General features: G+C 46.5%; 1 protein-coding gene across 1 annotated transcript in view; it reads left to right on the top strand.

Annotated features, from left to right (window-relative positions):
- The first annotated feature begins 7,398 nt into the window (after nucleotides 1-7,398).
- The window catches only part of cib2 (calcium and integrin binding family member 2), a 150,698-nt gene continuing 132,867 nt past the window's right edge, over nucleotides 7,399-25,229 (top strand). Inside the window, exon 1 of the mRNA XM_072492965.1 lies at nucleotides 7,399-8,231. Coding sequence (XP_072349066.1) covers nucleotides 8,181-8,231 — 51 coding nt within the window. The 5' untranslated portion in view covers nucleotides 7,399-8,180. The remainder of the gene's footprint in view (nucleotides 8,232-25,229) is intronic.

The raw sequence follows: 25,229 nt of genomic DNA, 5'->3' as shown, positions 1-25,229 counted from the left end.
TAATAATCTTTATTATTGTCGCAAGTAGGCTTACATTAACACTGCAATGAAGTTACTGAGAAAATCCCCTAGTCGCCACCCGGCGCCTGTTCGGGTACACTGAGGGAGAATTCTAAAAGCACATCTTTCGGGATTTGTGGGAGGAAACCAGAGCACCCGGAGGAAACCCAAGCAGACACGGGGAGAATGTGCAGACTCCGCACAGACAGTGACCCAAGCCAGGAATTGAACCTAGGACCCTGGCGCTGTGAAACAACTGTGCTAACCACTGTGCTACCGTGCCTATGCTTAGGGAATACATTTTCTACTATTTATTTCATTGTCTTTATCTAGTAAATTAACCTGAGTATGTGCCACATGTCTTCATGCTGTCATGTTCATCCATACTTTTATATCTTACTCTTTGTCCTCACTCCCTTTATCTAACGGTCTTTTACCCTGAGCCCCCTTTCAGAATGTCGAGACAGGTTTCAGGATGCAAGTTAAGATGTTGTATCTATTAGCTGTAAAACAATTTCTATTTTGCCAATGTGCTCAATTCTATATTCAAATTGAAGTTTATTTTTCACACAAAAGCTGTTTGCTGGTCAGTGGTATCACTCCTGCAGATCAGTAACATGCCTTCACAGTTTTGCCAAATGCAAATGGGTTATAGTCCAGAAACTGAAAAGAGGATATGGCCCAGACCCAGAACAGTACTGTGTAGAAAAAGACTGATCTGACTTTATACAATGTCAAATGTAACTGTTAGGTAATGTATATTTACCAATTTTATAAATAAAGTATACTTCTGGGGAAAAAAATCTTATGTACCTGAGTTAGATATTAATATTTTCTGCTCATGAGAATATAAGACTGGTATTTGGTAATCTCACCTCCTAATTTAACCCCTTTAAGCTCAGTATCGACCGTTACATATCAATTTGACATTGAAATGTTAAGATTCAAGGGTGACATGGTTGGGATATATTGTCTTGCCTCATTACCAAAGCCTGGCTTCTTCTCTCTCAATAGAAGAGCCATGGGAGTGATTCCTCCTGTCAACATGACTGTATGAAAAGCTTCACATCGTATTTTAATACAGAGTTATTGGCAGAGGGGGCAGAGAGGTCAAAGAACCAGAGAAAATAAGACAAAATAAATCAAAACTAACGCTGGCTTCTGGAGAGATTGTCTGACCCCGAGTGATTTACCGCATTCCTCTCAGGATCTAACCCAGCTGGCTGATGGAAGCAATGTTTTTGATCTTGACTGTCAGAAACCGTTTAACAAAGTCCTTCACCAAAGACTTGGAGCCAAGGTGAAGGTTCGTGGAATCGAGATGGGAGTTGTAAATTTTAGCGGGGTTATTGTGAGTTGGAGCAATTCTGATGAGGCTGAGCGATCCCCAATTGCGGTGGTCCCTGCGATTGCCACTGGTCTCAAAGAGGACAACACGAGCAGCCTCCGGATTAAGGTAATCAAAACCGTCAATCGACTTGCGCAACGGAAGGCATATGCATGCCCAGCATTGACTCAGGGGTGTCTCTGCTCACTATGCTCCACTGCAAAGTCCCCTTGCGATGATGGATTACTCAGAAATGAACTACCCTCACTAACCCTCCCCCTTCCCCTCCCACCCCACCCGCCCCACCCCATGGTCAATGACACATCCAACAAACTCAATAAATCCAAACAGGGATTCAGAAGAATTTTCTTCAGCTCTTTGACTAGGCTGCAGCCATGCTGATACCTCCTTTTATGGCTTGGTATACGATTTTGCCTGACAATAGTGTCACAGTGGTTAGCACTGCTGCCTCACAATGCCAGGGACCTGGATTTGATTCCAACCTCGGGTGACTGTCTGGGTTTTGTATGTTCCCTCCGTGTCTGCGTGGGTTTCCTCCCACAGCCCAAGGATGTGCAGGTTAGGTGGATTCGTTAGTACTAAATTACCTCTTAGTGTCCAAAATGTAAGGTGGGGTTACTGGGTTACGGGGATAGGGTGGGGGCTAGATAGGGTGCTCTTTCAGAGGTTCAGTGCAGACTCAATGGGCCGAATGGGCTCCTTCTGCACTGCAGCGATTCTATGATTCTGTGCCACAACAAAGCACTTAGGGACATTTTTCTATGTTGTGGTCCCTTGACATTCAATGGCACTACCATTGCTGAATACCCCACCATCAACACCCTGTGGGTTATCATTGTCGAGAAACTGAACTGCACGAGCCATATAAATACAGTGGCCAAAGGGCAGCACGGTGGCGCAGTGGGTTAGCCCTGCTGTCTCACGGTGCCGAGGTCCCAGGTTCGATCCCGGCTCTGGGTCACTGTCCGTGTGGAGTTTGCACATTCTCCCCGTTTCGCCCCCACAACCCAAAGAGGTGGATTGGCCACGCTAAATTGCCCCTTAATTGGAAAAAAAAAATGAATTGGGTACTCTAAATTTATAAAAAATTTTAAAAATAAAAAATAAAAATAAATATAATGGCCACAAGAGCAGGTCGGCAGGTAGGAATCCTTCAGCGAGTAACTCACCTCCTGACTCTCCAAAGCCTGTTCACCAGGCACAAGTCAGGAGTGTGATGGAATACTCTCCACTTGCCTGGATGAGTACAGCTCCAACAACACTCAAACAGCTCAACACCATCCAGGACAAAGCAGCCTACTTGATTGGTGCCCCTTCTACAGACATTCAATCCCTCCACCACCAATTCACAGTAGCAGCCGTGTGTACCCTCTACAAGATGCACTGCAGCAACTCACCAGGGCTCCTTAGGCAGCACCTTCCAAACCCACGACCATGGCCATCGAGAGAGACAAGAGTAGCTGATACATGGGAACGCCACCAATTGAAGGTTCCCCTCCAAGTCACTCACCATCCTGACTTAGAAATATATATCCATTCCTTCACTGGCTCAAAATCCTGGATCTCCCTCCCTAACAGCACTGTGGGTGTGCCAATTCCTCAGGGTCAGGAACGGCTCAAGAAGGCAGCTCAGCATCGCCTTCTCAAGGGCAACTAGGGATGGGCAATAAATGCTGGCCTAACCAGTGATGTCCACATCCCAGAAATTAATTAAAAAGTATATAAATGCCAGCTGTTGTTAAGCTGAGAAGCAACAAGATCCAAAATGTGGCAGTTTTTGCAGTGCACAGCTGGAGTCGGGAGCAGAGGGCTGGAATTTTGAATGTAACCCAGCTATGAGATAAAGAGTTAAACAAACTTGAAATGTTAACTCTCTCACAGATGCTGCCAGACCTGCTGAGCTTTTTCAGCACTTTCTGTATTTATTTCAGACTTCCAGCACCGGCAGAATTTTGTTTTTATATTGTGTTAAATTATAACTCTGCATTCGTGATGTTGGTTGAGATGTAAATATTGTGGAGGATACAAGGGGGACGTGTAGTACAAATGAGTGCCATGGGATCGTTCACATCTTCCTGAGAGGGTACACAGCTTAATGACTTAATTGAGTTAGAGAGAGAGCACCTCTGACCGTATTGCACTCCTGGATCCTGGGCTCAAATTTCTGGAGTCATGAACCCACAACCTTCACATTCAGAGGCTGTATGACTTCTGAGAATTTATTGCTCGTCCTAACCATCCCCCATTTCAGAGTCAACCACATTGCTATGGGTCTGGAGTTACTTGTCGGCCAGACCAGGTAAGGATGGCAGATTTCCTTCCCTAAAGGGTTTAGCACAGTGGCACAGTGGTTCAATTCCAACCTTCGGTGACTGTGTGGGGTTTTCGCTTTCTCCCCGTGTCTGCATGGGTTTCCTCCGGGTGCTCCGGTTTCCTCCCACATTCTAAGGATGTGCAGGTTAGGTGATACCTGAGGGTTGGGGTAACAAGACTCTCTTGGTGTTAACCGTGACTCATTGAGGTAACAATACAGCAGCAATGTGTACCATCTACAAGATGCACTGCAGCAACTCACCATCCCTAACCCTAACTCCAGCTGTGCACTGCAAAAACTGCTACATTTCGGATCTTGTTGTTTCTCAGCTTAACAACAGCCTGTAGGTTTCAAGAGTAAATCTGTTCGATTTGGGTTGTGGGTTTGCGACTCCAGAGACTTGAGGCCAAAATCCAGGCTGACACTCAATGCAGTACTGAGGGAGTGCTACACTGTCTGAGGCATCGTGTCTCAGATAAGTCAGGGAAATGCAAAAATTCCCATACCACTCTTTCGATCTACACCTTCCCCTCGAGTCCTGTGCATATTTATTTCTTGACTGACACTGGTAATACAGAGTCATTACCTCATTGCTATTTGTGGGAGCTTGCCGTGCACATCCTTGATGCTGTGATTAATGAGGGCACGTACAAACACACAAGAAATAAGGAGCATGAATGACCACACAGTCCATCGAGCCTCCTCCGCCATTCAATACAATCATGGCTGAACTTGAATTTCAACTCCCATTTTCCCACCCACTCCCATATTCCTTAATTCCCCAAGAGACCAAAAGTCTGTCTATCCCAGCCTGAAATATATTCAGCAATGGAACATCCACAACCTTCCAGGGTAGAGAATTCCAAAGATTCACAACCCTTTGAGTGCAGTAAATTCTCCCCATTTCAGTCCTAAATGACCATCTCTGATGTTCCTGAGACTGTGGCCTCGTGTTCAGATTCCCCGACCAGCAGAAACAATAACTCTGCGTCCAGCCTATCAAACCCCTTCAGAATTTAGTCGGTGTCAATGAGATCGCCTCTCAATCATCTAAACTCCACAGAATATAAATCAGTTTACTCAGCCTCTCATCATAGGACAACCCCCTCATCCCAGGGAACAATTTAGTGAATCTTTGCTGTACCTCCTCCAATGCAAGCATGCCCTTTCTTAAATGTGAAGGCCAAAGCTGTTACTCCAGATGTGGCATCATCAAAATCCTGCACATCTGTAGCATGACTTTTTCATTCCTGTATTCCAATCCCCTTGCAATTCTACTCTTTCAGAGCAGTTCATTGGCAGTAAACCACTTTGGGGTACCTTGAGATCATGAAAGGCACTACAGGAATGCAAGTCTTCTTTTCTTGGCCTAGTCTCAGAATTTCAGAGACTCAGGAAAGCGGTTTGAAAGGTGGTTGCTGCTATAGACATGCAGACAGCTTGGTCCCATGACATAGGGTGGCACAGTAGCACAATGGTTAGCACTGTTGCTTCACAGTGCCAGGGACCCGGTTTGATTCCGGCTTGGGTCACTGTCTGTGCGGAGTCTGCACGTTCTCCCTGTGTCTGCGTGGGTTTCCTCCGGGTGCTCCAGCTTCCTCCCACAAGTCCCAAAAGACGTGCTTATTAGGTGAATTGGACACTCTGAATTCTCCCTCAGTGTACCCAAACAAGTGCCCTGGTGTGACGACTAGGAGATTTTTCACAGTAACTTCATTGCAATATTAATGTAAGCCTACTTGTGACACTAATAACAATTATTATTATTACCTGCTGCACACACGCTCACCAGCAGGGGTCAGTGGTTAGTAATTGGGAGCACAAAAGTGAGTACAGGAGTGAGAGACAAATGGGACTTGGTGTGAGTTCAGACTTGAGCAGCTGAGTTTTAGGTGACATCCAGTTTAGGGGAGGGTAGAAGTTGCGAGTCTAACCAGGAGTGTATTGGAATAGTCAAGTTTGGAGGTAACAGAGGCATGAATGAGGGTTTCTGCAGCAGATTAGGTGAGACAGGAGGCAGTTTGGGCAGTGTTACGGAGGTGGTAATAATCAATCTCAGTGACAGTGTTATCAGAAACTCATCTCAGGATCAAATATGACACCAAGGTTGTGAACAGACTGATTTAATCTCAAGTAGTTGCCAGAGGAATGTGTCAAGCTTTGATCACCTACTGTGATATTTCCTTGTATGGTCAGTGGCAGATTTTGCAGCTATTTCGAATGTTTTACTGTTTAAGGTGCTATATAAATACATGTTGTTTAGTTTATTTGAGGAATGTTACAAAATGCTGATCTTGGTCTGAGGTTTTCCATATGCAGCTGTTTCATACTAATAAATGCTAAGTAGGTTTTACCCGTGTTCCTATTCAAATGTCTTTTAAAAAAAAATATTGGCTCCGTTTTCGAATTGAACATCTAAACTCCCAATGAACACAATGGAGGAGAACAAATAGAAATAAAGATTTCCATTTCTATTGCACCTACCAAGTCCTCAGGATGTTCCAAAATGATTCACAGCCAATGAAACACTTTTATGAACACTTATGTTCAGGCCCTGTTTGCAATGCAGGCAATAACCCAGCAGCCAATTTGTGCACAGCAAGATTCCACAAACAGCATTGTGACTCTGACCAGATTATCTGTCTTAGTGATGTTAATTGAAGGAGAAATATTGTCCAGGATGTTATATTCTTCTATGGGATCTGGCTAGGCCAGCATTTATTTAAGCTGCCTCCTTGAACCAGTCCATCTGGTGTAGGTACATCCACAATGCTGTTAAGGAGGATGTTCCAGGATTTTGACTCAGTGACAGTGAAGGAATGGCGATGTATTTCCAAGTCAGGATGTTGTGTGAGTTGGAGGGGAACTTACAGTTGGTGATGTTCCCATGCATCTGATGTCCTGTCTTCCTAGATGGTGTCTGGTGGCACAGTGGTATAGTAGCTAGCACTGCTGCTTCACAGCACCAAGGACCTTGGGTTCAGTTCCGGCCTTGGGTGCCGGAGTTTTCATCTTCTCCCCATATCTGCGTGGGTTTCCTCCAGGTTCTCCGGTTTCCTCCCACAGTCCAAAGATGTGCAGGTTAATAATATTAATAAAAATCACTTATTGTCACAAGTAGGCTTCAATGAAGTTTCTGTAAAAAGCCCCTAGTCACCACATTCCGGTGCCTGTTCGGGGGGGGGGGGGGCCAGTACGGGAATTGAATCCGCACTGCTGGCATTGTTCTGCATTACAAGCCAGCTGTTTAGCCCACTGTGCTAGACCAGCTCCAGTTAGGTGGTTAGGTGGATTGACCATGATCAATGCATGGGGTTACGGGGATAAGTTGGAAGAGTGGGCGTAGATGGTGTGGTCTTTCTAAGGGTCAGTGCAGACTCGATAGGCTGAATGGCTTCCTTCTGCACTGTAGGGATTCTATGGACGCCGAGGTCATGGGTTTGGAAGGTGCTGCCTTGGGAGCCATGATGAGTTGTTGCAGTGCATCTTGGAGATGGTACCCACCAGGATGCGAAGGGGAAAGGCTGTGGCGGTCCACAAATGACACCTGAACAGTTTAATGCTTTACTCAAAAGACTGCAACTTTGCGGGACCCCCTCAGCATTGCATTCAGTCAAGGGGCGGGGGGAAGGGGGTTGGTTGTGCAAACAATGGAAATGGCAATGGGGAAGCAAAGCTGTTAATGCTGCAATCGACACTGTCGCTAAATTATAACTACCCCTGCCGGGAAAGTTGAAACCACTTTCCGACACAGCTCATCAGAGAAAGTGATCCCTCCCTCCCTTCCTCCGGGAAGCTTTGTGGTACTGGGAAGCGAAGATCTGAACGAATCCTCAGCAGCTGTCCATCCAGAGCCAGTGCTGAAACAGGCAGAAGGGAGCTGTCCAGCCCGAACCAGTGCTGGAACTGGCAGAAGGGAGCTCAGAGCGGATCCCAAGGAGCTGTCCATCCCGAACCAGTGCTGAAACAGGCAGCAGAGGCTCAGAGCGGATCCTCAGCAGCTGTCCATACAGAGCCAGTGCTGAAACAGACAGCAGGCAGCTCAGAGTGGATCGCAGGGAGCTCTCCATCCCGAAGCACAGCTGGATCAGGCAGAAGGAAGCTCAGAGACGATCCTAGGGAGCTGTCCATCCTGCCCAGTGCTGAAACAGACAGCGGGAAGCTCAGAACGGACCCTGGGGAGCTGTCCGTCCTGACCCAGTGCTGAAACCGGCTGCAAGGGAGAGGAGAGACACAAAAACAAAACGCCAAGTGGCCGGGGGGGCGGGGGAGGAAATGTGACCCTTCCCTCCTTGCCCAGGGCTGCCCGCAGCAGCAGGACCTTCACGGAGAGAGGAAAGGAAAATTAAAAAATAAATACCCACTTACTACCCGTTTGTGCTTTGGATATTCAATGCGGGTTTGGGAATCTCATGCGTGGCTTCGCGCTGTGTAAATGCCCTAAATGCATACGGTAGAAGGGGCGCCCGGGACTGTCAATGTGATGCATCTACACAAGAGGAATATCAGTGGTTTAAGATGGGTAATAAGCAGACGATATTTACTGATGAACAACTAGATGCCTATCAGGTAAGAGGGGATAACGCTGGATGTGTGGTGGTGGGAGAGGGTTTAACTGTGTGTATATAACTCCAACACTTTACTGAAACTGCCCGGAGTTAAACTAACCAGGGGAGCCTATATACAGCTTGTTGTTTTCAAAGCCTTGGTATAACCCAGGCTTGCTTGTTCAAAATACTCCTTGGGAGGGGGAATCCGTATTGCCCGCTGTGAATTTTGGAGATTTTCAGTGCAGCAGTCAACACATTTACCCTTTTCCTCCCCAAAATAAACCTTTCCTCAAACCCTGGAGCAAAATGAAACTTGAAATTTATCAGATCTATTCAAAGTTTAAACCGAGGGGAGGGGAATGTAAATGGGTTGAATTGAGGAGGTTTCCGAGTTATTTTTCCATGTGCTAATGATAATATTTGCACATTCCAGAACCTTAAGCTCAGAGGCGTTTTCTCTCTCCCTGTCTCACACCGTTTTAGACATCTTTCAGATAAACCTTCGTAAATCTCTCCCGCCTGATTAAACCCCAAGAATTGAGGGATCTCGCTGTTAAACACGGATTTCCTGGACGCGGCCGCGCATTTATTTCAGACGAATGCGTAGGGTGGCAGGGGCACTGGGAACCAGGGACAAGACACCTTCAAACTTCGGGTGAACACTGATGGGAAATGAAGCCAAACCCCTGTGTGCGGTGTGTGAGGCTGTGTCCATGATGATGAAGTGACCACGACTCACGTTAACCAGCTGCATTAAGCCGCAGTGCCCAGCTGGCAACCGACAGATTGAACATTTCCGCGTCAATAATTAATTGCACAGGGTCCGCTGTTGGTCAGCGGGGGCGGGGGGCGGGGGGGGGGGGGGGGGGTGGCTACTGGTGTCTACATGGAGAATGGGAGATAAATCATGAATTCACCCAGTTAACTTTGTAAAAACGCAACACACGCCATATTCCAAAACAGTCAAAGCTGCTCCATTGTCCTGGTGTGAACTCTGCCAGTGTGCACTGTGAGGGTGTGTACTGTGCTGGTGTGTACTTTGAGGGTGTGCACTGTGAGGATATCTACTCTGCTGATGTGTACTGTGCTGGTGTGTACTCTGCTGGTGTATACTGTGGTGGCGTGAGCACTGCTGATGTGTACTGTGCTGGTGTGTACTGTGGTGGTGTGCACTGTGAGACTGAGTACTGTTCTGTTGTGTAATGTGGTGGTGTGCACTGTGAGGGTGAATACCGTGCTGGTGTGTACTGTGCTGGTGTGCATTATGAGGGTGTGTTCTCTGAGGGGTTGTACCTGTGAGGGTGTGTACTCTGAGGGTGTGTACCGTGCTGGTGTGAACTGTGATGGTGTGTACTGTGAGGTTGTGCACTATGCTGGTGTGAACAGTGATGGTGTGTACTGTGATGGTGTGTACTCTGCTGGTGTGTACTGTGCTAGTGTGTACTCCGCTGGCGTGCACTGTGCTGGTGTATACTATGAGGGTGTGTACTCTGCTGGAGTGCATTGTGAGGGTGTGCACTCTACTTGTGAGTACTGTGAGGGTGTGAACTGTGCTGGTGTGTACTGTGCTGGTGTGTACTCTGCTGGAGTGCACTGTGAAGGTGTGCACTCTGCTGGTGTGTACTGTGAGGGTGTGTACTGTGAGGGTGTGTACTCTGCTGGAGTGCATTGTGAGGGTGTGCACTCTGCTTGTGTGTACTGTGAGGGTGTGTACTCTGCTGCTGTTTATTGTGCTGGTGTGTACTGTGCTAGTGTGCACTGTGAGGGTGTGTACTCTGCTGGTGTGTACTGTGCTGGTGTGAACTGTGAGGGTGTGTACTCTGCTGGTGTGTACTGTGAGGGTGTGTACTCTGTTGACGTGTACTGTGCTGGTGTACTGTGGTGGTGTGCACTGTGAGGCTGAGTACTGTTCTGTTGTGTAATGTGGTGGTGTGGACTGTGAGGGTGAATACTGTGCTGGTATGTACTATGCTGGTGTGTACTGTGCTGGTGTGAACTATGGTGGTATGTACTGTGAGAGTGTGCACTATGCTGATGTGAACTGTGAGGGTGTGTACTGTGAGGGTGTGTACTGTACTGGTGTGTAATGCTGATGTGTACTCTTGCTGCTATGTACTGCTATGTACCATGAGGGTGTTTACTGTGAGGGTGTGTATTGTGAGGCTGTGTACTGTGCTGGTGTGCATTATGAGGGTGTGTACTGTGCTGATGTGTACTGTGAGGCTGTGTGCTATGAAGGTGTGTACTGTGCTTTTGTGTACTGTGAGGGTGTGTACTGTGAGGGTGTGTACTGTGAGGGTGTGCTACTGCAACGGTGTGTACTCTGTTGGTATGTACTGTGCTTGTATGCATTGTGAGGGTGTGTATTGTGATGGTGTGTACTGTGAGGGTCTTTAGTGTGAGGGTGTGCACTGTGATGGTGTGTACTGTGAGGGTGTGTATTGTGAGGGTGTGTACTGTGCTGGTGTGTACTGTACTGGTGTATACCATGAGGGTTTGTACTGTGCTGGTGTGTACTGTGAGGGTGTGTACTGTGGGCATGTGTACTGTTTGTACAGAGATATACTGAGGTCAAGAATGGTGAGAAAAAAAATGCAAGTCCCACGTTTTAAAAATTTAATTCCAAAGCATTAGGATGCTCTTACTTTTGGTACAGTAAGATTGGAATGACATAAAAGACTCGTTAAACCAAATCCTAAATTTTAACAGTGGTGAGATTCCATTGAAGAAGTTTGATTGTGTTTACTGATAACATTTCTATAACATTTGCAGTAAATGATTGATGATGCCTTGCCAGTAATCTTAGAGCAAACACAAGGTTGTTATATAATCAGAATGAGGCAGTTCAGGGTAGAAAGTGCTGAATGCAGATTACCTCTCACTGCCAATCTTGATCTGTAATCATTGAATGATTACAGTTCGATAGGAGGCATTTCAGTGCATTGAGTTCACACCAGCTCTGAGCCAGTGCAATTGAAAATGGCTTATTTGCACGAGTAGGCTTCAATGAAGTTACTGTAAAAAGCCCCTAGTCGCCACATTCCGGCGCCTGTTCGGGGAGGCTGGTACGGGCTGCTTCCACTGCCCTTTACCCTTAGCTTTGCTCACTTCTTATCTTCTGATGCTTACTCAATACCCTTTATCCAATACGCTGCCTCCACCACACTCTCCGACTGTGCATTCCAGATCCTAACTACTCGCTGTGTAATGCAACCTTTCTCGTGTCTCCATTGCCTCTTTCACCAATCACCATAAATCTGCTCTCTGGTTCTCGATTATTCTACCAATGGAAACAATTTCTCCCTGCCTACTCTGTCCAGTGATTATCAAATCTCCTTTCAACTTTTTCTTTAAGGAGAACGGTCCCAGCTTATCATAGAATAGAATCATAAAATCCCTACAGTGCAGAAGGAGGTCATTGGGCCCATCGAGCATACACCAACCCTTTGAAAGAGCACCCCACCTAGGCACACTCCCCCACAACCCGACCTAACCTTTGGACACTAAGGGGCAATTCAGCACGGCCAATCCACCTAACCTGCACATCTTAGGACTGTGGGAGGAAACCGGAGGCCCCGAAGGAAACCCATGCAGACATGGGGAGAAAGCGCAAACTCCACACAGACAGTGACCCGAGGTTGGAATCGAACCTGGGTCCCTGGCACTGTGAGGCAGCAGTGCTAACCACTGTGCCACCATGCCACCCAAGACTTCTCAAGTCTATCCTCATAACTGAAGTTACTCATCCTGGAAACCATCCTAGTGAATCCTTTCTGAACTCTTGTCCGGCACTGGGAACTGGACACAATGCTCCAGTTGAGGTTGAACAAGTGTTCTACACAGCTTTAACATCGCCTCCTTGCTCTCATACTCTATACTCCTATTTATAAAGCCGAGGATCCTATATTCTTTATTAAAAACTTTTGCAAACTGTCCTGCCACCTGCAATAATTTATGCATATAGACCCGCAGGTCTCTCTGCTCCTGCACTTCTTTTAGAATTGTACCCTTTGTCTCTCCGCAGTCTTCCTACCAAAATTAATCACTTCACACTTCCTGCATTAAATTTCATCTGCCACATGTCTGCCCATTCTGTCAGCCTCTCTATTTCCTCTTGAAGTTTACCACTATCCTCCTCACAAGTTGCAGTATGTCCAAATTTTGTGTCATCGGCATATTTTGAAATTCGATTTGGATTTAATGTCATGTCTAGCGAGGTACAGTGAAAAGTATTGTTCTGCGTACAGTCCAGACAGATTATTTCATACATGAAAAAACATAGGACATACGATAAATACACAATGTAAATACATAAACACAGACATCGGGTGAAACATATGGAGTGTCGTACTGAAACGAAAGCGAAAATGCTGGAAAATCTCAGTAGGTCTGGCAGCATCTGTAGGGAGAGAAAAGAGCTAATGTTTTGAGTCCAATGACTCTTTATCAAAGATAACAGACAGAGAAAGTGGGAAATATTTATACTGTGGTGTGAGAATGAAAGATGAGTCATAGCCACAGAAACCCAGGGAAACCGGGTGCTAATGGCCACAGAAACCAAGGGGAAAGAGTGCTAATGGCAGTCCCCAGAGAGAACAAAAGATGTGAAAGGTCAAACAGCAGGGAAACTAACATCAGACGATGAACTGTAGATGTGGGGGGAGGGGAAGGGGGAAGCAAAGAGGAGAAAAGTGAAGGAAAGGTGGATAAGATTGCGGGGGGGGGAATTAAATATATATTAAGAAAGAAAGAAATGGGAAAAGACAGTTAAAATGAAATGAAAACAAATGGGTCGAGGTGGGGTAGAGCTGATCATCTTACGTTGTTGAATTCGATGTTCAGGCCGGAAGGCTGTAGCGTGCCTAACCGGAAGATGAGATGTTGTTCCTCCAGTTTGCGTTGAGCTTCACTGGAACATTGCAGCAGGCCAAGAACAGACATGTTGGCATGGGAGCAGGGTCTTTTGTTAAAATGGCAAGCAACAGGAAGGTCAGGGTCCTGAATGCGCACAGACCGAAGATGCTCAGCAAAGCGATCAGCCAGTCTGCATTTGGTCTCTCCAATATAGAGGAGACCGCATTGGGAGCAGCGAATGCAGTAGACCAAATTGGAAGAGGTGTAAGTGAAACACTGCTTAACCTGGAATGAGTATTTTGGGCCTGGGATGTTAAACATGGAAGAGGTAAATGGGCAGGTGTTACACCTTCTGCGATTGCATGGGAAGGTGCCATGGGTGATGGGAGAGGTACTGGGTATGGTGGAGGAGTGGACTAGATTGTCTCGGAGAGAACGGTCTCTGCGGAATGCTGACAGAGGGAGTGAAGGGAATGTGTTTGGTGGTGGGATCACGCTGGAGTTGACGAAAATGGCGGAGGATTATGCTTTGCATACATAGGCTGGTGGGATGGAATGTGAGAACGAGGGGGACTCTATCCTTGTTCTGGGAGGGAGTGGAGGGGGCGAGGGTAGTGGCGCAGGAGATGGACCGCAGACTGTTGAGGGCCCTGTCCATAACTGTAGGTGGGAAATCACGGTTGAGGAAGAAGGAACACATTTTCGAAGCACCATTTTGGAAAGTGGCATCATCGGAACAAATGCGACGGAGGCGAAGGAGTTGAGAGAAAGGGATGGAGTCCTTACAGGGTGTAGGGTGTGAAGAGCTGTAGTCCAGATAGCTGTGGGAGTCAGTGGGCTTGTAGTGGATATTAGTGGATAGTCTACTGCCGGAAATGGAGACAGAACGGTCAAGGAAGGGAAGGGAATTGTCTGAGATGGACCAGGTGAAAGTGATGGAGGGGTGGAAACTGGAAGCGAAGTTGATGAATTTTTCCAGGTCCGGGCGAGAGCATGACGCGGCACCAAAATAGTCATCAATGTATCGGTAAAGGAGTTGTGGGAGGGGGCCTGGATCGGCCTTGAACAAGGAATGTTCCACATACCCCATAAAAAGGCAAGCGTAGCTAGGACCCATGCGGGTACCCGTTGCTACACCTTTGATTTGGAGAAAGTGAGATGAGTTAAAGGAGAAGTTGTTGTGAGTCACATCTTTTGTCCTCTCTGGGGACTGCCATTAGCACTCTTTCCCCTTGGTTTCTGTGGCCATTAGCACCCGGTTTCCCTGGGTTTCTGTGGCTATGACTCATCTTTCATTCTCACTCCACAGTATAAATATTTCCCACTTTCTCTGTCTGTTAGCTCTGACAAAGAGTCATCGGACTCGATACGTTAGCTCTTTTCTCTCCCCACAGATGCTGCCAGACCTGCTGAGATTTTCCAGCATTTTCTCTTTCGTTTCAGATTCCAGCATCCGCAGTAATTTGCTTTTACGGAGTGTAGTACTACTCAGTAGAGAAGATGCACGGAGAGATCAGTTCAGTCCATAAGAGGGTCATTCAGGAGTCTGGTAACAGCAGCGAAGAAGCTGTTTCTGAATCTGTTGGTGCGTGCTCCCAGACTTTTGTATCTTCTGCCCAATGGAAGAGGTTGGACAAGAGAATAACCCGGGTGGGAGGGGTCTTTGATTATGCTGTCCACTGTCCCAAGGCAGCGAGAGGTGGAGACAGAGTCAATGGATGGGAGGTGAGTTCACTTGATGGCTGGGCTGTGTTCACAACTCTTTGTAGTTTTTTATGGTGCTGGGCTGAGCAGTTGCCATACCAGGCTGAGATGCAGCCAGATTGGATGCTTTCTATGGTGCATCTTTAAAAACTGGTAAGAGTCAATGTGGACATGCCAAATTTCCTTAGTTTCTGTCGTGTTGTTTAAGCCTTGCCAAAATCGAAAAGTGTCCTGCCATTAGTCCGTGACTCTAGCTTAGTCTGGTATTATCTCTTAGCGTCCCTGATGGCTTTGCGGAGGTCGTACCTAGATTTCTTGACAAGGTCAAGGTTGCCTGTCTTGAACACCTCACGCCTGGCCTTCAGTAAGGAGTTGTGTACTTTCTGCCCAAGTCTAAGTAATACATCAAGAAGAAGTGAGGTCTCAATACGGACCCCTGGGAAGTACCAATGTAAACCTTCGTCTGGTCTGAAAAATAACTGTTTAACGATACTCTTAGTTTCCTGACTGAGTGGTCAACTTCATATCCATGCTGCCTGAACTTTACACCTATTGGAAGTGCATATCCACCATATCAACCACATTCACCAACCCTTTCTGTTACTTCATCAAAAAACTCAACCAAGTTATTTAAATGCAATTTGCCTTGAACAAGTCCTTGCTGGCTTTCCTGAATTAATAATAATAATCTTTATTATTGTCACAAGTAGGCTTACATTAACACTGCAATGAAGTTACTGTGAAAATCCCCTCGTCGCCACACTCCGGCGCCTGTTTGGGTACACTGAGGGAGAATTCAGAATATCCAATTCACCTAACAACACATCTTTCAGGACTTGTGGGGCATGGGGAAAACATGCATACTCTGCCCAGACAGTGACCCAAGCCCGGAATCGAACCTGTGTCCCTAGTGGTGTGGAGCAACAGTGCTAACCACTGTGTTACCTTGCTGCCCGTAATCTGCCCTTGTCCAAGTGACTATTGTTTTTGTCTCGGATGATCATTTCTCGAAGCATCTCCACCACCGAGGTTAAAGTGACTCACCTCCAGCTATAGGTATTACCTTTACACCCCTTTGGAATGAGGTCCTCTGACACCAGTCCTTTATCTAAAGAAGATTGGTAGATTCTGGTCAGTGTCTCTGCAAATTTTCCTAGAATCCTCAGATGCATTCCATCTGGTCCTGGTGACTTACCAACTTTAAGTACAGCCAGCCTTTCTCATCATTTTTCTTAACTACATCCGTCCTTCACTATGACTTTGGCAGTATCTTCACCCTTGGTAAAGATGGATGCAGAGCCAGATACGCATTGAATACCTCCGCCAAGTCCCCTGTCTCCTTGCATTCATCTCCTTTTCAGTCCCTAATCTTCCTTTTACGACCCTTTTACTATTTATGTGCCTGTAGAAGATCAAGACCGATAAATGTGACGTAGCTCATACTGGGGAGACAGTGGCATAGCGGTTTTGTCACTGGACTGCTAATCCAGAGAGTAGGGTCATTCTCTTTTGGGGACCTGGGTTCCAATCCCACCAAGGCATTTGGTGAAATTTTAAATCTGGAATTTAAAAGTCGAACGATTGAAAAGTCATTGTCGATTGCCATAAAAACCCATCTGGCTCACGAATGTCCTTTAGGGAAGGAAATCTGCCGTTCTTACCCAGTCTGGCCTACATGTGACTCCAGACCCCCAGCAACGTGGTTGACTCGTAAATGGCCCCTTGAAAAAGGTCTCGCAAAGCCACTGAGTTCAAGGGCAATTAGGGATGGGTAACAAATGCTGGCCCAGCCCAGCGACACCCACATCCCCTGAATCTTTACAAAGTACATATTTGACAGAAGGATAGGGAGGTCACTTATTACTTGGAAGATGTGAGTCTAGACGGTGTAGAGGAAGAAAGAGATCTTAAATACTTCAATCACTAAAACGTAAATCACAAGTTAGAAAGGCCACAGAACAAAAGCAAATCAAGCACCAGGCTTTATTTCTTAAAGGAAAGAATCGAAAAGTAGGGAAATGATGTACCGAACCTTGGTTAGGCTAAACATCAGCATCATGTGCAGTTCTGGTCACCAGACTGTAAAAAAGGATATAGAAGCAGTGGACAGGCTGCAGAGAAGATTTACAAGAGTAAAACCAGAAATATGCAGGTAGAAATATCGCAAAAGGATTGACAGACTGGGTCTTTTTTTCTTCAAACAAACTAGGCCGACTGGTGAAATCATAGAAGTCATTAAAATTGTGAAAGATTTTGATGGAAGGAATGTTCCCTCTTGTGGGGAAGGGCATTACTGGAAGTAGTCAATATCAGACAGTCACCAAGAAATCCAACTGTTCTTTGTTCTTTGCTGGAAAAGTCAATTACTAGGGGTCATAGGCTTAAGGTACAAGGGGGAAAGTTTAGTGATGTACGAGGCAGGTTTTTAACACAGAGGGCGGTGAGTGCCTGGAACACGCTGCCTGGGGAGGTGGTGGAAGCAGATATGATGGTGACGTTTAAAAGGCATCTTGATCAATATACGAATAGGCTGGGAATATAGGGATACTGGTCCCGGAAGCGCAGAAGGTTTTACTTTAGACGGGCATCATGAACGGCGCAGGCCTGAAGGGCCGAAGGGCCTGTTCCTGTGCTGTACTGTTCTTTGTTCTTTATTCAATTGGGAATTCAGAAGAAACATCTTGACCCAAAGAGTGGTGAGAATGTGGAACTCGCTGCCACAGGGATTGGCTGAAGTGAACAGTATCAACACATTTAAGGGGACGTTGGACACGTACACAAGGAAGAAGGGAATAGAGGGTTACAATGGTAGATTTAGATGCGGAAAGGTGGGAAGTTGGGAGGAGGAATGCATGGAGCATAAACCCCGGGATGGACTGGTTGGGCTGAATGATCTGTATCTATGATGTATATCTTACATCATCCTGTGTTAGCTGCCAGGCTCTTCTCATACCACCTCTTTGCTTCTCATTTTTTCACTTCTCTCGGAACTTCCTCTGTTTAACCTGCTCCCATTTGTAATATCAAGCTGACATCTGTCATACACATTCTTTCTTTCTGTCGTACCTGACTCACTATCTCATCCAGGGAGCCCTGGCTTTGTTTGTCTTACCTTTTCCCCCTTGTGAGGAATATTATACCTGAACCATCGTATTGTCGTCCTGCTACAGTTTTACCTGTCAAACTTTGATTCCAATTTACCCAATGAATTTGACCAAATTAAGCATTTTCACTCTTGACTTCTCCCTCTCATTTTCCATGGCTCACCTGAATCTTATAATACCTTCATCACGGTCCCCTAAATGTTCCCTTACTGACACTCACTCTACTGAACTCACCTCATTCCCCACAAGCAGATCCAGCAATACCTCTGTCCTCAGTGGGTCAGGAACATATTGATCAGGAATGTTTTCATAGAATCATAGAATTTACAGTGCAGAAGGAGGCCATTCGGCCCATTGAGTCTGCACCGGCCCTTGGAAAGAGCACTCTACCTAAGCCCACACCTCCACCCTATCCCCGCAACCCGGTAACCCCACCTAACTTTTTTTTGGACACTAAGGGCAATTTAGCATGACCAATCCACCTAACCTGCACATCTTTGGACTGTGGGAGGAAACCGGAGCGCCCGGAGGAAACCCATGCAGACACGGGGAGAACGTGCAGACTCCGCACAGACAGTGACCCCAGCCGGGATTCGAACCTGGGACTCTGGAGCTGTGAAGCAACTGTGCTAACCACTGTACCACCCATCCCTGAACAGATTTCAGAATCTGCTCTCCCCCTCTGCCCTGTACACTACTGCTATCCCAGTTTCTATTTGTACAATTAAAGACCCTCATTATCAATACTGTTGAATGCATCTCTTTAGTTTTTCTCCATATGTTCCTCTCTATCTTTCCTGATCTTGTGACGCAGTGAGCCAGATGCTCTGGGTTAGAGTCCCACTCTAGGACTTAATGGCCATGGAAAGTGTGTTTATAATGTGGACAAACCGGTTGATTTGTAAATTCTGCTGACATGCCTGACGGCAGGCGGTAAGAGTGGGAGAGTTTCCTGGTCAGCCGAAGGCAATGGTAAACCACTGAGGTACTCCGCCAAGCATCATCATGGGCCAATTCAATGGAAGTCCATAGTCACCAATAACCTCATCGGGCATGGTGCCAGAATGTGGAGTAAGGATCTCTTTCCCATGAGCTGGTAGCCTATGGCCTACATCCATTCATATAATGTCACCTCTATTATTTATACCAGGACAAGACAAGATACTGCCTAACAAATGCTATTATATGTCGATTGCTTGCCCTTATCTCATGGAGGGAAAGTATATTTTCTGAATAATTCCGGCTGATGCATAATGGAAATTTTAATTTTGATCCTTTTGAACATCAACCAGGAAATCTAAACAATTTCAAACTAAACTGGATGTCCACCAACTGTCACACATCACTGGTCAAGCAGGAATAGAGAGGACAATTTGGGGCACCTCATTTCGGGAAAGAAATGAAGTGATTCAAAAAGCTACAGAGGAGGTTTGCCTGTAAATGACGAGGGAAAGAGGGACGTCAGCCATGTGGAAAAGTTAGGCCTGTTTTCTCCTTAGAACCGAGAGATAACCAAATAGAACATAGAACATAGAACATAGAACAATACAGCGCAGTACAGGCCCTTCGGCCCACGATGTTGCACCAAAACAAAAGCCATCTAACCTACACTATACCATTATCATCCATATGTTTATCCAATAAACTTTTAAATGCCCTTAATGTTGGCGAGTTCACTACTGTAGCAGGTAGGGCATTCCACGGCCTCACTACTCTTTGCGTAAAGAACCTACCCCTGACCTCTGTCCTATATCTATTACCCCTCAGTTTAAGGCTATGTCCCCTCGTGCTAGCCATTTCCATCCGCGGGAGAAGGCTCTCACTGTCCACCCTATCTAACCCTCTGATCATTTTGTATGCCTCTATTAAGTCTCCTCTTAACCTTCTTCTCTCTAACGAAAACAACCTCAAGTCCATCAGCCTTTCCTCATAAGATTTTCCCTCCATACCAGGCAACATCCTGGTAAATCTCCTCTGCACCCGTTCCAAAGCCTCCACGTCCTTCCTATAATGCGGTGACCAGAACTGTACGCAATACTCCAAATGCGGCCGTACCAGAGTTCTGTACAGCTGCAACATGACCTCCTGACTCCGGAACTCAATCCCTCTACCAATAAAGGCCAACACTCCATAGGCCTTCTTCACCACCCTATCAACCTGGGTGGCAACTTTCAGGGATCTATGTACAAATCCGGCTTTTCAAGATGATGTGAGGTTTCGGATGGTAAAACAATTTCCTCTGCGGAGTGGGACTATATTCACAAGTCAATGGGAAAAGATCCAGAGCAAAGAGGACAGATATTTACACTAAAAGTTGTCAGATGGTGGGAGCCAATTCCATAAATAATTGGCCAGATTCTTGAGGATGAGGAACTCTCAGGGATGCGTTCCAGACAAAAAGAAAGGGTATGGGACTCAGCAAGGCTGCTGATTCAGTACAGACACAAAGGACTTCCCGTACCAGCCTCCCCGAACAGGCGCCGGAATGTGGCGACTAGGGGCTTTTCACAGTAACTTCATTAGAAGCCTACTTGTGACAATAAGCGATTTTCATTTCATTTCATTTCAATGGCCCCCGTCTTTACTGTCAATTTATCTGATTCAATTTTTTAAGTAAATATGATACCCATTAACCAAAGAAAATTAGGAAATCTAGCGTGCGGGAACGTCAAAAGAAATCATGACTCTTAAAATTCATTATTTAAGCAAACGGAGTTGTTTCATTAATTGCTAAGGGTGGTTTCAGTGATGAGGTGCACGGCAGATCTTAAGAGAGAGCAGGGCACTGGATACATTAGGGGTTGTTTCGGATAATATCAGAAAACAACACTGTTGACATCTTGCGAATGATCACCTCAAATTCATTCTCTCCTATTTTTCAGGAAATATTTAATTACGTGTCTTTTTAATGAGCCTTATGCTTATTATTTATATACTTTGAACCACCAAAAACATTTGCTCCAATGTAGTAAAGATCCTGGGAGAGCCAGGACAATGATGTGAGGCCAATTGAATGGTCCAGCAGTTATTGATGAGGTTTAAATTGAACTACAGCCATGTGACACGCGTTTTCTTTGAAGTAGAGCAGCATGGGTGAAAGGTCAAGTTCATAGTGCAGGTTACCAGCCACATTTGAACGAGCTGGAATGAAAGCAAGATAAACCAAGACATAGTGTCCTGATGATGTAAACTTTCAAAGCTGAGAGGCAGTGGGGCAGGAGGAAGGACTGAGGGAGGTAAAAAGATTCATGCACGGAGGTCACCCTCATATATATTTTTTAATGCATTTATTCATAGGATGTGGGCATTGCTGGCTAGGCCAGAATTTATCGCCCATCCCTAATTGCCCTTGAGAAAGTGGTGGTGAGTTGTCTCCTTGAGCCGTTGCAGTCCATGAGGTGTAGGTACACCCACTGTGCTGTTATACAAGTGCCAGGCAATTATCATCTCCAACAAGAGAGAATCTAACTATTGATATTCAATGGCATTACCACCGCTGAATCCCCGACTATCAATGTCCTGAGGGATTACCCTTAACCAGTCACTGAACTGGACTAGCTATATAAATACTGTGGTAACAAGAGCAGGTCAAAGGCTGCAAATCCTGCGGTGAGTACCTCACCTCCTGACTGCTCAAAGCCTGTCCACCATCTACAAAGGAGACATCAGGGGTGTGATGGAATATTCTCCACTTGTTTGGGTGCATAGAGCTCCAACAAGACACAAGAAGCTTCACATTCAGGATAAAACAGTCCACTTGATCGACATCCCATCCACCACCTTAAACATTCACTCCCTCCACCACCCAGGGCACAATGGCAGCCGTGTAAACCATCCACAAGATGTACTGCAGCAATTCGACAAGTCTCCTTTAACAGCACCTTGCAACCCTGCAACGTCCACCACCTAGAAGGACAAGAGCAGCAGACCCATGGGGAACACCGCCACCTGGAGGTTCCCCTCCAAGCCACTCACCACCCTGACTTGGAAATTTCTCACCGTTCCTTCACTGCTGTTGTGTCAGAATCCTGGAACATCCTGCAAGTGAATAACAAAAATTAAAATCAGTCGTAAGAAAAATAAGGATTCATATTGACCAGGACACTGGGGAGAACAAAGAACAAAGAATAATACAGCACAGGAACAGGCCCTTCGGCCCTCCAAGCCTGTAGCGGTCATGATACCAACCTTTGCCAAAACCCTCAGCACTTCCTTGTGCAGTATCCATCTATACCCATCCTATCCATTTGTTTGTGCAGATGGCTTTTGAACGCTGTTAATGTATCTTCTTTCAGTACCTCCCCTGGCAACAAGTTACAGGAACTCACCACCCTCTGCGTAAAAAAACCTGTCTCCTCTAAACTTTGCCCCATGGACCTCAAACCTATGCCCCCTGGTGACTGACCCCTCCACCCTGGGAAAGAGTGCCTGCCCATCCACTCTATCCGAGCCCCTCATAATCTTGTAGATCTCTATCAGGTCACCCCTCAACTTCCGTCTTTCTAATGAAAACAGACCGAGTCGATTCAACCTCGCCACATAGCTAACACCCTCCAGACCAGGCAACATCCTGGTAAACCTCCTCTGCACCCTCTCCAAAGCCTCCTCATCCTTCTGGTAGTGTGGTGATCAGAATTGTCCGCAACGTTCCAAGGGCGGCCTTACCAAGGTTCTGTGACAACTGTTACATGGCTTGCCAATTTTTATACTCAATGCCCCGTCCAATGAAGGCAAGCATTCCATATGCTTTCTTGACTACCTTGTCCACCTGTGTTGCCACCTTCAAAGATCTGTGGACATGCATGCCCAGATCTCTCTTACTTTTCATATTTCTAAGAGTTTTGCTATTTACGGTATATTTCCCCTCTATGTTAGACCTACCAAAATGCATTACATCACATTTGCCCGGATTAAACTCCATTTTCCATTTGTCTGCCCAAGTCTCCAACCTATCTATGTCCTGCTGTATCTTCTGACAATCCTCAACACTACCTGACACTCCACCAACTTGGTGTCATCTACTAATCAGACTGGCTACATTTTCCTCCAAATCGTTTACAATCATAGAATTTACAGTGCAGAAGGAGGCCATTCGGCCCATCAAGTCTGCACCAGTCCTTGGAAAGAGCACCCCACTTAAGCCCACGCCTCCACCCAGTAACCCCGTCACCCTACCTAACCTTTTTGGACACTAAGGGGCAATTTATCATGGCCATTCCACCTAACCTGCACATCTTTGGACTGTGGGAGGAAACCGGAACACCTGGAGTAAACCCACGCAGACACGGGGAGAACGTGCAGACTCCGCACAGACACTGACCCAAGTCGGGAATCGAACCTGGGACCCTGGAGCTGTGAAGAAACTGTGCTAACCACTGTGCTACTGTGCTGCCCAAATGTTTATGTACACTACAAACAATAGAGGCCCAAGCACAGATCCCTGTGGAACACCACTAGTCAATTCATGAAAACACCCTTCTACTGCTACCCTTTGCCTTCTGTGACCGAGCCAGTTCTGTATCCACCTTACCACCTCACCTCTGATCCCGTGTGACTTCATCTTTTGTACCAATCTGCCACAAGGCACCTTGTCAAAGGCTTTACTGAAGTCTATGTAAACAACATCCACCGCCCTCCCCATATCAATCATCTTTGACACCTCCACAAAAAACTCGATTAAGTTAGTGAGGCACGTCCTCCCCTTCACAAAACCATGCTGTCTATCGCTTATGAGTCCATTTGTTTCCACCTGTTTTTTTGGAAAATGCAATGGGATCCTTTACATCCATCTCATTGATCAGACAGGGTTTATTAATAATAATAATAATCTTTATTATTGTCACAAGTAGGCTTACATTAACACTGCAATGAAGTGACTGCGAAATTCCCCTGGTCGCCACATTCCACCGCCTGTTTGGGTACACAGAGGGAGAATTCAGAATCTCCAATTCGCCTTAACAGGCACACCTTTCGAGACGTGTGGGAGGAAACCCACGCAGACAGGGGGAGAATGTGCGGACTCCGCACAGACAGTGACCCAAGCCGGGATTCGAACCCGGGTCCCTGCCGCTCTGAAGCAAAAGTGCTAACCACTGTGCTACCGTGCCGCCCTTGCTCCCTGGAAAGCAGTAATTGTTTTGTTCTTTCACAGAGCATAGGAGTGTATTTTTGGGGGAAGTTTTTGACAGTAGCTCGATATATTCTTGCTTATAATTTACTCCTTAAATCAATAGGGTTCATAAACACTGAACGTCAGATGTCTAAGGTTATTACTCAGACACTCGTTAAACATATACTTAAAAAGCAGTATGTATTGGTCTAGTCAGCGACCTCAGGCGGTTCTGGCCTTGGTATCTTAGGCCATTATGACTTCCATGTATCTGTTCTGACACTCATTTTTCTCTATCCTTCTCTATCTTCCCCCTGTTATTTGACAATCCATAAATATCTACATTACATACATCTCCACAAGCCAGATTGAATGCAATCCATCTGGGCAGGAAATATGGCGACCGCGTTCAGTTAATCGCGGGAGCGCCGCACATTATTCTATTGTCGGCTGGGGGTGATTACGCGGGACTGGAGAATGGAGGGAGAATTCCGGCCAGGCGGCCCGATTAGGGGACCCAGCTTTGGGCACTGAAAGCCTATATGCCCCGCCCCTTGCATCTGACCGCAATGGCACCCTTGCCCATGACGTCCAACGTGTGACCACCCCCTTCAACCCGCCATCATTCACAGTTAGCCTGGGGTCCCTTGTCGATTCTGGGTCTCGAGTGGGTGCATTGCCGGCAACTGGCACCACTCCAAGCGGAGCTGATGACATTGAGGAGCTGCTGAGCTCTGATTGGTCAGCAGCTCATGGTGGGCGGGGTTTCTGTTCCCAGGGTCCTCAGTCTGCGGGACAGGCCCATGCTGAGCAGTTAAGAGAGTGGTTGGGGTCTGGAATGCACGGCCTAGAAGTGTCGTGGAGGCAGGGTCGATCGAGGCATTCAACAGGGCGTTAGATGACTATTCGAATAGGAACAATGTGAGGGGTCCCGGAGAAAAGGCAGGGGGATAGCACAAAGTCATGATGCTCGTTTGGAGAGCTGGTGCAGACACGATGGGCCGAATGGTCTCCTTCTGCACCATGACTATGTCCAGCCTCCACCACGGGACTGACAGGTGCTCCGTCCGTGCTGGTTTTCCAACTGATTGGCAACACCATCAGCCCATCAAATCCCGCCCAAAATATCAAGAATTTCAATGAGCTGGTCCCTGATCCAAAAACGTTAGTTTGAAAGAATCGGAATGGGATTGTACGGCCCCTCCCACCAAAGTCAATCGACGTTTGAACGGTTCGCTTGCTGCGC

Source organism: Scyliorhinus torazame, chromosome 30 (assembly GCF_047496885.1).
Source record: "Scyliorhinus torazame isolate Kashiwa2021f chromosome 30, sScyTor2.1, whole genome shotgun sequence".
In the NCBI taxonomy this organism is placed as follows: Eukaryota; Metazoa; Chordata; class Chondrichthyes; order Carcharhiniformes; family Scyliorhinidae; genus Scyliorhinus; species Scyliorhinus torazame.
Note: the sequence above shows the minus strand (reverse complement) of the source record. Positions and strands in the feature narration are given on the sequence as shown.